Here is an 11,292-nt window from a genome sequence, read left to right on the forward strand (position 1 = left end):
GCTGGAAACAGCTGATTTTTAGTGGAATATCTCCACAGAGGTACAGAGGAACATTTCAGCACCATCACTCCTGTGTTCTAATGCTACATTGTGTTAGCTAATGGTGTTGAAAAGCTAATTGGTGATTAGAAACCCTTGTGCAATTATGTTAGCACATGAATAAAAATGTGAATTTTCATGGAAAATCTGAAATTGCCTGGGTGACCCCAAACTTTTGACAGTAATGTATATACACTATGGTGCCCCTGTGTATACCGTAATATTGTGGTAACACTTGTCAATTTGCAGATACCAACTGTAACTTTAATGCAACTTTGACAGAAAATGATACACATGATGCTGACTTTTGAAAAGCATTTTATCATGCCCCACTTTCCTCAATGAGGAGAGCTATTATTTGTAGACATAAAATGCAAATTTAATTAAAAGATGTCGGAGTTAGATTTAACCATTTTTTACTGACAAAATGTACAAAAAATTGCACAACATACACTATATTGCCAAAAGTATTCAGTCACCTGCCTTGACTCGCATATGAACGTAAGTGACATCCCATTCCTAATCCATAGGGTTCAAAATGACGTCGGTCCACCCTTTGCAGCTATAATAGCTTCAACTTTTCTAGGAAGGCTGTCCACAAGGTTAAGGAGTGTGTTCATGGAATCTTTGACCATTCTTCCAGAAGCACATTTGTGAGGTCACACACTGATGTTGGACCAGAAGGCCTGGTTCTCAGTCTCCGCTCTAATTCATCCCAAGGTGTTCTATCGGGTTGAGGTCAGGACTCTGTGCAGGCCAGTCAAGTTCATCCATACCAGACTCTGTCATCCATGTCTTTATGGACCTTCCTTTGTGCTCTGGTGCACAGTCATGTTGGAAGAGGAAGAGGACAGCTCCAAACTGTTCCCACAAAGTTGGGAGCATGGAATTGTCCAAAATGTCTTGGTATGCTGAAGCATTCACAGTTCCTTTCACTGGAACTCAGGGGCCAAGCCAGCTCCTGAAAAACAAACCCATACCATAATGCCCCCTCCACCAAACTTTGCACTTGGCACAATGCAGTCTGACAAGTATCGTTCTCCTGGCAACCGCCAAACCCAGACTGGTTCATCAGACTGCCAGATGGAGAAGCGTGATTGGTCACTCCAGAGAAAGCGTCTCCACTGCTCTAGAGTCCAGTGGCGGTCTGCTTTACACCACTGCATCCGATGTTTTTGCATTGTACTTGGTGATGTATGGCATGGATGCAGCTGCTCGGCCATGGAAACACATTCCATGAAGCTCTCTGCTGAAGCACTGTTCTCCGAGCTAATCTGAAGGCCACATGAAGTTTGAAGGTCTGTAGCTATTGACTCTGCAGAAAGTTGACCACCTTTTGGCACTATGCCCTCAGCATCCTCTGACCCCGCTCCGTCAGTTATGTGGCCTACCACTTGGTGGCTGAGTTGCTGTCATTCCCACACACTTCCACTTTCTTATATACAGCTGACAGTTTGACTGTAGAATATTTAGGAGCGAGGAAATGTCACGACTGGATTTGTTGCACAGGTGGCATCCTATCACAGTTCCACACTGGAATTCACTGAGCTCCTGAGAACGACCCATTCTTTCACAAATGTTTGTAAAAGCAGTCTGCATGCCTAAGTGCTTGATTTGATACACCTGTTGGCCATGGAAGTGATTGGAACACCTGATCTGATTATTTGGATTAGTGAGCAAATACTTTTGGCAATATATTTATATCAGACAGCTACACACATTCACAAATTCACTGTTATATTGCATACATTCACTAATGATACTTTAATCACAAAGGAGAAGCCCGTGCCTTAAACTTTCTGTTTGAGACATTCGTCTCTAACCTTGTATACTCAATAAAACATCACACATAGTGCATGCATAATAAATAGACTTTAATTATCACACAACTGAATAATGCATATAGATCCCTCACTGTATTAGCAGTTTATAAAATAGAGTTGTAATCTCCCACAGAATGGAAATAGTCAGAGAAATAAGATCAATACTTCTTAATGTCAACACACGTGGCAGAAAACATTTAAAAAATGTTCAGTTCTGATTTGCATCAGATGGTATCCATCAAACTGAAAAGGACAAAGTGTGCAGAATGCAGCCGTGTCTCAGACTCTTTGCTCAGATGTGATTATCAGCAGATCGAGGACATCAGAGCTCAAATGAAGTACCAGGCAGCAAATCCAGCAAGGACGGCCATCCCAGGCTGCAAGAACCACCTGACAGGGTGGATGTCTGAGAAGCATCATGGCTAACTGGCAAGCATAGGTGGGATTTCCACTGGCAGCTGAGGTAAGGGATGGAGAGGGTGTGAAAAGATGAAATGAAAGTATGAGTACAGACAAAGCAGGAAGACTGAATTAATCAGAAACATCTACCACGTGGAACAAATTGTTTGGTACCCCTCAGTTAAAGGAAAAACCCACAATTCCATGAAATCACTTGAAACTCACAAAAGTAACAAAAAAATTTATTGAAAATTAAATAATCAAAATCAGCCATCACTTCTGAATTGTTGATTAACATATTATTTAAAAAACAAACTAATGAAATAGGGCTGACAAAATGATGGTACCAAACTTTAATTATTTTTGTGCACAACCTTTTGAGGCAATCATGCAATTAAACGATTTCTGTATTTGTCAATGGCGTTCTGCAGCTGTCAACAGGGATATTTTGGCCCACTCCTCAGGAGCAAACAGCCTCCAGTTGTCTCAGGTTTGAGGGTGTCTTCTCCAAATGGCATTTTCAGCTCCATTCCATCATAATATGTTCTAATGGGATCAGGATCTTGGGCTAATAGCAAAGGGCCACTTATAGAATAGATCCAAACGCTTTTCTCTCACCTTCTTGGGTGTTTTTGGCTGTGTGTTTTGGATCGGTTTTTCTGTCCTGGAAAAGGACCCATGACCTGCCGACTGGAGACCAAGCTTTCTGACACTAGGCCAGCACTATTTTCTCTCCAGAATGCCTTGATAGTCTTCAGATTTCATCGTACCTTGCACACTTTCAAGACACCCTGTGCCAGATGCAGCAAAGCAGCCCCAAAACATTACTGAGCCTCCTCCATGTTTCACCGTAGAGACAGTGTTCTTTTCTTGTATGCTTGGTTTTTGAGTCTATGAACATAGAGTTGATGTGCCTTACCAAAAAGCTCCAGTTTGGTCTCATCTGTCCAAAGGACATTCTCCCAGAAGCTTTGTGGCTTGTCAACATGCATTTTTGCAAATTCCAGTCTGGCTTTTTTATGAGTTTTTTTCAGCAGTGGTGTCCTCCTTGGTCGTCTCCCATGAAGTCCACTTTGGCTCAAACAACGACGAATGGTGCGATCTGACACTGATGTACCTTGGCCTTGGAGTTCACCTTTAATTTCTTGGAGGTTGCTCTGGGCTCTTTGGATACAATTCCAACGATCCGTCTCTTCAATTTGTCATCAATTTTCCTCTTGCGGCCACATCCAGGGAGGTTGGCTACTGTCCCGTGGGTCTTGAACTTCTGAATAATATGAGCCACTGTTGTCACAGGAACTTCAAGCTGTGTAGAGATGGTCTTATAGCCTTTACCTTTAAGATGTTTGTCTATCATTTTTTTTCGGATGTCCTGGGACAATTCTCTCCTTCGCTTTCTGTTGTCCATGTTCAGTGTGGTACACACCTTTTCACCAAACAGCAGGGTGACTACTTGTCTCCCTTTAAATAGGCAGACTGACTGATTATGAGTTTGGAAACACCTGTGATGTCAATTAAATGACACACCTGAGTTAATCATGTCACTCTGGTCAAATAGTTTTCAATCTTTTATAGAGGTACCATCATTTTGTCCAGGCCTGTTTCATTAGTTTGTTTTTTAAATAATTATGTTAATCAACAATTCAAAAGTAATGGCTGTTTTTGATTATTTAATTTTCAATAAATTTTATTTATTGTTACTTTTGTGAGTTTCAAGTGATTTCAGTGAGAATTGTGGGTTTTTCCTTCTTTAACTGAGGGGTACCAACAATTTTGTCCACGTGTGTATATGCTCAATTTCAACCTCACAAGGTAGACTCCATCACTATGCTCCATTAAAGGTGCATAAAGAAATGATTTCTTACCCATTTTAGCCGCATAGTAAGGGCATTTGTTGATATCACCTCCCTCCATGATCTCTGCATGACTGTGTCCAAAACCTGTGTCCTGGACTTCCTCTTTGATGGTTTTTCCAATTTCTTCAAGCTCTGTGAAGACCTGTTTTCAGAATAAAAGCATTTTTTTGTCATACCTTTATTTTTTCCCTCCAAACAATTCATTGACTTGCCAACTGTTAATTGCACTCTGTTCCTTTATCGTGATGATTTGTGTCATCAGGTCACTCCCAGCATGTCCCCCTGCTCCCTCACCATCATGTTAAAGCCAAAGGCCCGATTGGACTCGTCCACAAGCCTCTCTTTGGTCTCAGAATCCAGCTCCAGCTCGTTCATCCTGCTTCGGTACAACTGCTTGAAGCCCTTGTGACTGTGGATTCCCTCGAACTGGTAGAAGTTGAGACCCTCTCCGGTTGAGGGGAGCTTCAGAGCCCTCTGAGCCACTTTCTTGAGGATCTGTCCCCCTGAGAGGTCACCCATGTAGCGGGTGTAGGAGTGGGCCACCAACAACACTGGGTCCTTCTCTCCCACCTCGTAGATACGGTCTACATACGGCTTGGTGCCTGCAGTGAGGCTGATCTATGAGAGAGAACACAGCTATGGGCTTTCCAGTTGCCACAAAACTTGAGATTTGAATATGAAAGACAACTGGTAAGGTTGTTTTGGATCCAAGAAGGCAATGTAGAATTTCGATTAAAGACCACTTTTCTGTGAAGGAGATAACTATGATAATACCTTAACACAACTTGTGTGCACACGTTTGGTGTTAAACATTATCATTAGTCAGCACACTAGTTCATTTCAGTGGTGATTTAGGAGCCACCTATTGTGAAAAGACAGCCGTGTCAGAAGTGTCATCTTGCAAACTTTAAGTCTTGAGTGCTTCTGCTCACCTGGCTCTCCCAGTCCTCCCCATAGAAATACTCGAGGTCTCGGCCCAGGGCCTCACGCCGGTGCAGCTCTGTAGGGAAATAGATCGGAGCGATGAGAGGATGATCCTTGTTCTTCTCAATTTCCTCCTCCATGGCCGAGTACACAAAGTACAGAGCTGCTGTGCCTCTCTGAAAACACAGGAAGAAGGAGAGAAAAGTGAGAAACACAGGAACTGGAAAGTCTGTGGCAGTCACACGTTACATATTGGAATGAAGTTTTAATGGTCTCGACAGCTGAAGTTTTGTTAATTTTTTAGGTAGAATTGGGTCTGACCAAGCATTACAATCAAGGCAAAGCAGAAATTCAGATCGTTTCATACAAAAGTTATAGTTGTTGTTTGTGGTTGACTTATTTATGCTCTCTGTTGTAGGGAATAAGTTGGTAAAACATCATCTGGATGAACAGGAGCCCCTTTGTCTGATGGTATTGTGCACCTATAAAGATCCAACTGCAGTCATTTCTATGAGGCTGCTCCATGCATCTACGTTTATTTATGGCTTAGTTTTTCACCACACAACACCACTACACCAAATCTGCCATTCATCCACTCCATCACCTTCTAATTTCACCTCACTTGCTTCACTTTTTGCCTTTATTAAGTGAATATTTGCAGCATAACATGAGAAAAATTAAAACTTCATTAATCCTGAAGCAAATTTCTGTTTGTCAGATATTTCTTAGAAAAAACAAATGACAAAACATAAGAAATGCAAGTAAAAAACAATAAGATATAAGTATGATACATCACTGTATATGTCATGCTATAAGCCAAACATGTCAGTTTGACCTGGCTAAAGGGTTAAACTGTGCCTGGTCAAACTCATAACTCTGCTTGCTAGAATGGACAGCATATTAGACTGTCGCCTCTCAAGGCAGGTGCCATATGGATTTGCTCATTTCCACTGTCTTACTGTACATATGTTTGGTTCGGGGTTGAACATGTTTGCGAACCAGTGCCTTGGGGTTACTGCTGTGTTTGTGGCAGAGCAACAACCAGAGTGAGGTGTATTAGATGTGTGATGTGCTGCTCTTTTCACTGTCCTCTGTACAAGTTGGACTTATTGAGAAACCTGATAGCCCAGCAGTCAGGAGGCATGCCACATGGGTGCAAATGCCAGCCGGCATGAGTCTAACCTCGTGTCATTTCCCTGCTCTGTTTTCCCATATTTCATGTCCATCTCTACTGTGACTATCAAAAAAAAGCAAAACAAAAAAAAACAAAGAAAAAAGAAGAGGAATAATGATGTATGACACCACAGCAAGATACTACCTTGAACAGCTCTCTCTGTATGCGCCCTCTGAGGAAATCCTTAACAAACTGGCAGTTCTCTGCTTTCTCGTGAGAGTCCTTGGTCCCCTCAGCTAACAGCTCAGACAGGTCGGTTGGACTTGACGGAACAGACAGGGAGAGGAAACAGAAAAGAAATGAGCGTCTTTAAATTATTCCTACAATGTGCTAGTTTCAGAACAAACCGCTGATCGTTCCTTCTATACCTAAGAACATCTTCATCGTCATCCACGACAATCCTTGCCCCTCCTTTCGTCACACCATTGGGTATGGGCTCTGATGTTACTTTGGTTTCCATCTTGCTGGTTGTCTCAGCGTTTTTACCTTCTGACGGCAGGAGAGAGATAAAGACATAATAATCAAGTGAATGCTAATAGATGTAGAATTACAAATTGTATTATTATACTGCATTGCAAGACAGCAATACAATGAAATTTGGCACTCCCTGAGTAAGACAGAAAGTCAATAAAGACAGTCTAGAAAAGAAAAGATTATGATAGGACATTTCAAAACCTAAAAGTACATTTTAAAACTTAAAAAGGCGATGACAAAGAATAAAACTGATATAAGACAGCATGACAGAGCGAGTTGTGATAGTGGGAAACAAACAAAACATCACCTAGAATGTCTGATATAGTGCCTATGTGTTTGAATTTATGTAGTCAGAATTTTAGAACTAAATTTCCTTCCTGTATAAAACCTAAAGTTAATGAAAAGACACATAAAAAAATAAAATGACAGTCTATAAAAGGCCATTTAAAAAAAAAGATTCCAATAGGATATTTTGAAGTTTAAAAATGTCATGTTAAAACAATAAAACTGATAACACATATAATATTTACACCAGATTTGCTTTGGTTACTGTAACACTGAAAGAAGTAGAAAAATAAAATATTAAATTATTTCTAGATCATTAAATTATCATTTTTATTTTTTAAATTGGTGATATATCACTTCTACTTTTTAAAATGGCCCTTGTTAGAAATCAAACTGCCTCTATGTAAGTATAACGTGTTCAGCTGTTGTTAAGGTTCCATAGCATGTGCACACAGCAGTGATTTATCATTTATTTATTTAAAAAAAAACTTATTGGACCAACAATAACAATTTTACCCTAAGATATTTTTCCATTAATGATAGCATTTCACAGTGTTTTAAACGTATTTTGACTAAACACCGCACACATGCATAGAGTTGACATTTGGAAGGGGACAGTTACAAAACTGACACAGCACGTCGTCTGTTATATAAGTATCTACAGCTAGAAGTTTTTGGACAGAGCTTCCTTCACAAATTCACTCTCTGTCTGTGTGAACACAAACACACAATACGTATAACTGTCGCGTTTTGGGGAAAATGTGAATGAAAAGCTTGTTTACCTTGTTTACAGCGCTGCCTCCACTGCACGTGTCAAGACTGCAGGAGAACGGGGGGCGTGGCTCCTAGGGCAACCAACCAATCAGAGGCTTCACTGATTGGCAAAGCTGTAAACCCTAAACCAATCATTTGTCTCATCGCGGAAAAGAGACGGAAGCAAATGTGGATGGGAATTCATCCTTTGATTTTCATACAAACTTTTGTTGTTGTTTTGTTTTTTAATTTGTATGGAGCAAAACCTCTGATTTAATATTGATTACAACATTTTTTTTGTGAGTAAAATATTTTTCAATAGATTTGTTTTCTGGTCTTCTTCCTCTTCTTTTCCTTTCGGCTTTTCCCTTCAGGGGTCACCGCAGCGAATCGATTGCCTCCATCTAACCCTGTCTTCTGCATCCTCTTCTCTCACACCAACTACCTTCATGTCCTCTTTAACCACATCCATAAACCTCCTCTTTGGTTTTCCTCTGGGCCTCCTGCCTGGCAGTGGGAAACTCAGCATTTTCTGGTAGTGGAAGAAAAATAGTGAAGAAAGGTCCATTATGGGAAGTTCCCCAGCTGCCTGGATCTAAAGCAGCATAATTTAGGGTTATTTGAGCCGGCCCTAACTATGCTAGACAAAAGTGCGTAACTAGAAGATGTAAAATTTCATTAAGTGTTTTTCTAACACGGGGCATCTCTACAATGTCATTATCTGAGTACATTTTGGGATCCAAGGTCATCTTGCCAGACATGTATATACAGAGCTGTTTGAAAGGACTTCTCAAATACAAATGGTGGAGTTGTGGACATCCAAGTGCCTGGCGACAGACCCTCACTGACATGCCAGCATCAAGCGCACCCGCAGCTTGCTCACATTTTCTTCTGCCATCTGTGGCATTGTGTTATTTGAAAAAAGCTGCATTTAAGATGGACTTCTATAATCACTGGTCCACTCAGTGATAATTGTCCTTGTGGAAAATGTAATCTTTTTCTAACCTGAATAATATAAATTAGATTTTTAAAATTTTTTCTCAGTCAGAAAAGAAGAGGATTTATATTTTTGTTCGGTGATTTCTCTGTAAGAAAAGTTGTAAGCCTAAAAAGTAGAGAAGGTGTCTGCCTCCCAAATCAGAACGAGAAGCTGATTTCACAGGAAAGGAGACTCTGCCTCCTGTTCTGCTTTTTGAAACAATAGGAATCCCAATCTGTGCTATTGGATAATATGTTTTATTGGGATAATGTGGTACTATGAGGTCTTTGAGCAGAAGGATTTTATTCCACTTGTCAGCACACTCTATGCTGCAGTTTGTTCTTTAGACCTCCAGGTGTCACCAGACTCCAAGTTTTGAACCTCACATGTGCTTCAAGCACTCAAACTATTTTATTTAGCAGCTCAGTTCTGTCTCTAACTCAGGTTAGCAGTAGGCTGTTGGCTCATTTTCAAAGCTGCATTAGTGATTGTTTCCCAACCAGTAGCGACTGTCTTACATGTGAACATTATGTCCTGCAATATTTAACCTCTCCAGCATTTTCCATCACCTCTAAATTTATAAAAGTTGCCATCATCATTGTTTCTTACTTTATATTATATCATCACATTCTTTGCTTTTATTGCCTCTTCAGCTTGAGGCCACAGATGCAAAGACATAAATATGTCTTCTTCTGCAGCGATAAGACAATGCGTGGGAAATGCATAGTTTATATGTCGCTTTCAGTCATATTTTGGATGCGATATCCTCCTGTGACCTCCTGTTTACATTGCTGGTCTGTTAATCTGTACATCTACTCTGCCTGAAACATCCACCAGATAGGGGGTTGTTTTTGTGTGGCTTCAGTCACACCCTGGCTAAAGAACACCATCAGTTCACCTATGGACTCCCAGAAGAACACTTGAGAACATGAACAAAGGAACAAAGGTACTGGATAGCAGTTTTTTTTTTCCTCTGCAAAACCTCCGAGCATTGAAAGGGATTCTGGCAGCTGCAAGAGCTTCTTTCATGTCATGGAGGGCCCTGGAGAGCTTTGCTCCGCCGTAGGAAAACCCCACTTCTGCTTGTTGCTGTCCTGCTCTGAAACGTCCAACTACAGACACACCTCTGTTTGTTTTTGTCATTGTTAATAACTGAGACAAGCTTCCTATGATCAACAATATTACATTGACCTCGACTCCACCGCTGCCTGAGGGACTTTGCTTTTATATTGAATACAATTTCCTGTGTTTATGAACATTTTGTCCACTTTTCTCTGATTCATTAGTCATTAACAATGTATAGGAAGGCGCATGCAGCTTTTTAAAAAACTGGTGTGTAATACTCTTAAGTATGCCAGAATGCTTGTGCTTGCCAAAGAGGGATTTATCACAATACAACCTGGAAACAATCGTGTTTGTATCACTCCAAGCCAATGCTAAACTAAGGTCACTGCTCCCTGGGGCTCACATGACACTGCTATGATCAAGTGTCGGGCCATGCCAGAGGCGTTTAATCATACATCAGTCATGCGGGTAGTTTGTTCCCTTTTATTGTTTACCACATTCCACATTGTTTTTGGCACAATATTTTGATCTTTATTACACAGAAGGGAAACCTTCCTGTCTGTGAGGGATTTCCTCTTCTTTTCAGTAATGAAAAGGCTCAGGCTAAAATAATCCGAGCTTGATTCATGTTGGCTCGGTTCAAATTGTGAATCAGTATGTTTTTTTCAAAGACTATTTGGGGATAGCAGCAACACTGTGGGGCCTTAATATTTTTTCAGTGATTTTTCTGGTATTCTGAACAATTTTACAGAACTCTCCTTCAGTCTTTGCTATTCCCAGTCCATCACTATGAAAAATAAATAGCACATTTCCCCTTTTGCTAATATAAACAAAAAAAAATTCTCAAAGATTTCTTTTTATTTGCATCACACAACATCCATGCAGACATATCACTTCATTGTACTAATAATTATTAGTATTTTTGCTCAGTGAGTTGATATTTAAGGAAAAGTTCATTATTAACCAAAAAATTAAGCTTTTAATAAATTTACTACAACCAACAAACCTGATGCTTACTAATAAATATGGCTGCTTCTTTACGGGGAGAAAAGAAAATATTTACACCTTGTGACTGAAAATATGTTGTTTTAACATTTCAAACTAACAAAATATAGAATACTAACTAAATTTAATTGTATATATTTGAATGTTTTAATAAACCAGGACAGCTGTATCCTCTTGCTTCTAGCCTTATCGCCTCCCGTTCAGCTTCATATTTAGTGATCAGTCATAGAAGTGGTATCAATATTTTCATCTAAAAGCTGCACTGCTCTTTATCTGCAGGCGTTGCCTTATCTGACAGAGGTATTTTCTGGAAATCCCATACACAGCTAATATTCCTTTCGCAGTTTGTTCCAGTTTTTAGTGATATCGATGCCATGGACAAGTGTTCTTTGGAACATTGCTGCACGTCAATGGAGCTCATATAAAACTGATTGACACAAGTGCTAAATGATTTGTTTGGCCTGAAACAAATGTCTTTATTTTGCCATTAAATAACAAAAGTAAGTCCAAGTACTC

At 40.1% G+C, this 11,292-nt stretch overlaps 1 protein-coding gene across 1 annotated transcript; it reads right to left on the reverse strand.

Moving 5' to 3' along the window:
• Positions 1–1,993: 1,993 nt before the first annotated feature.
• On the reverse strand, positions 1,994–7,842 carry hmox2a (heme oxygenase 2a). Its single transcript, XM_051945714.1, is given in 8 exon segments — positions 1,994–2,236; positions 2,238–2,320; positions 4,127–4,259; positions 4,412–4,735; positions 5,050–5,217; positions 6,360–6,477; positions 6,584–6,704; positions 7,757–7,842. Coding segments are annotated over 7 exon segments (963 nt in total). The 5' UTR covers positions 6,676–6,704; positions 7,757–7,842; the 3' UTR covers positions 1,994–2,191.
• Positions 7,843–11,292: the final 3,450 nt, after the last annotated feature.

This window comes from Acanthochromis polyacanthus, chromosome 3, assembly GCF_021347895.1.
Source record: "Acanthochromis polyacanthus isolate Apoly-LR-REF ecotype Palm Island chromosome 3, KAUST_Apoly_ChrSc, whole genome shotgun sequence".
NCBI lineage: Eukaryota > Metazoa > Chordata > Actinopteri > Pomacentridae > Acanthochromis > Acanthochromis polyacanthus.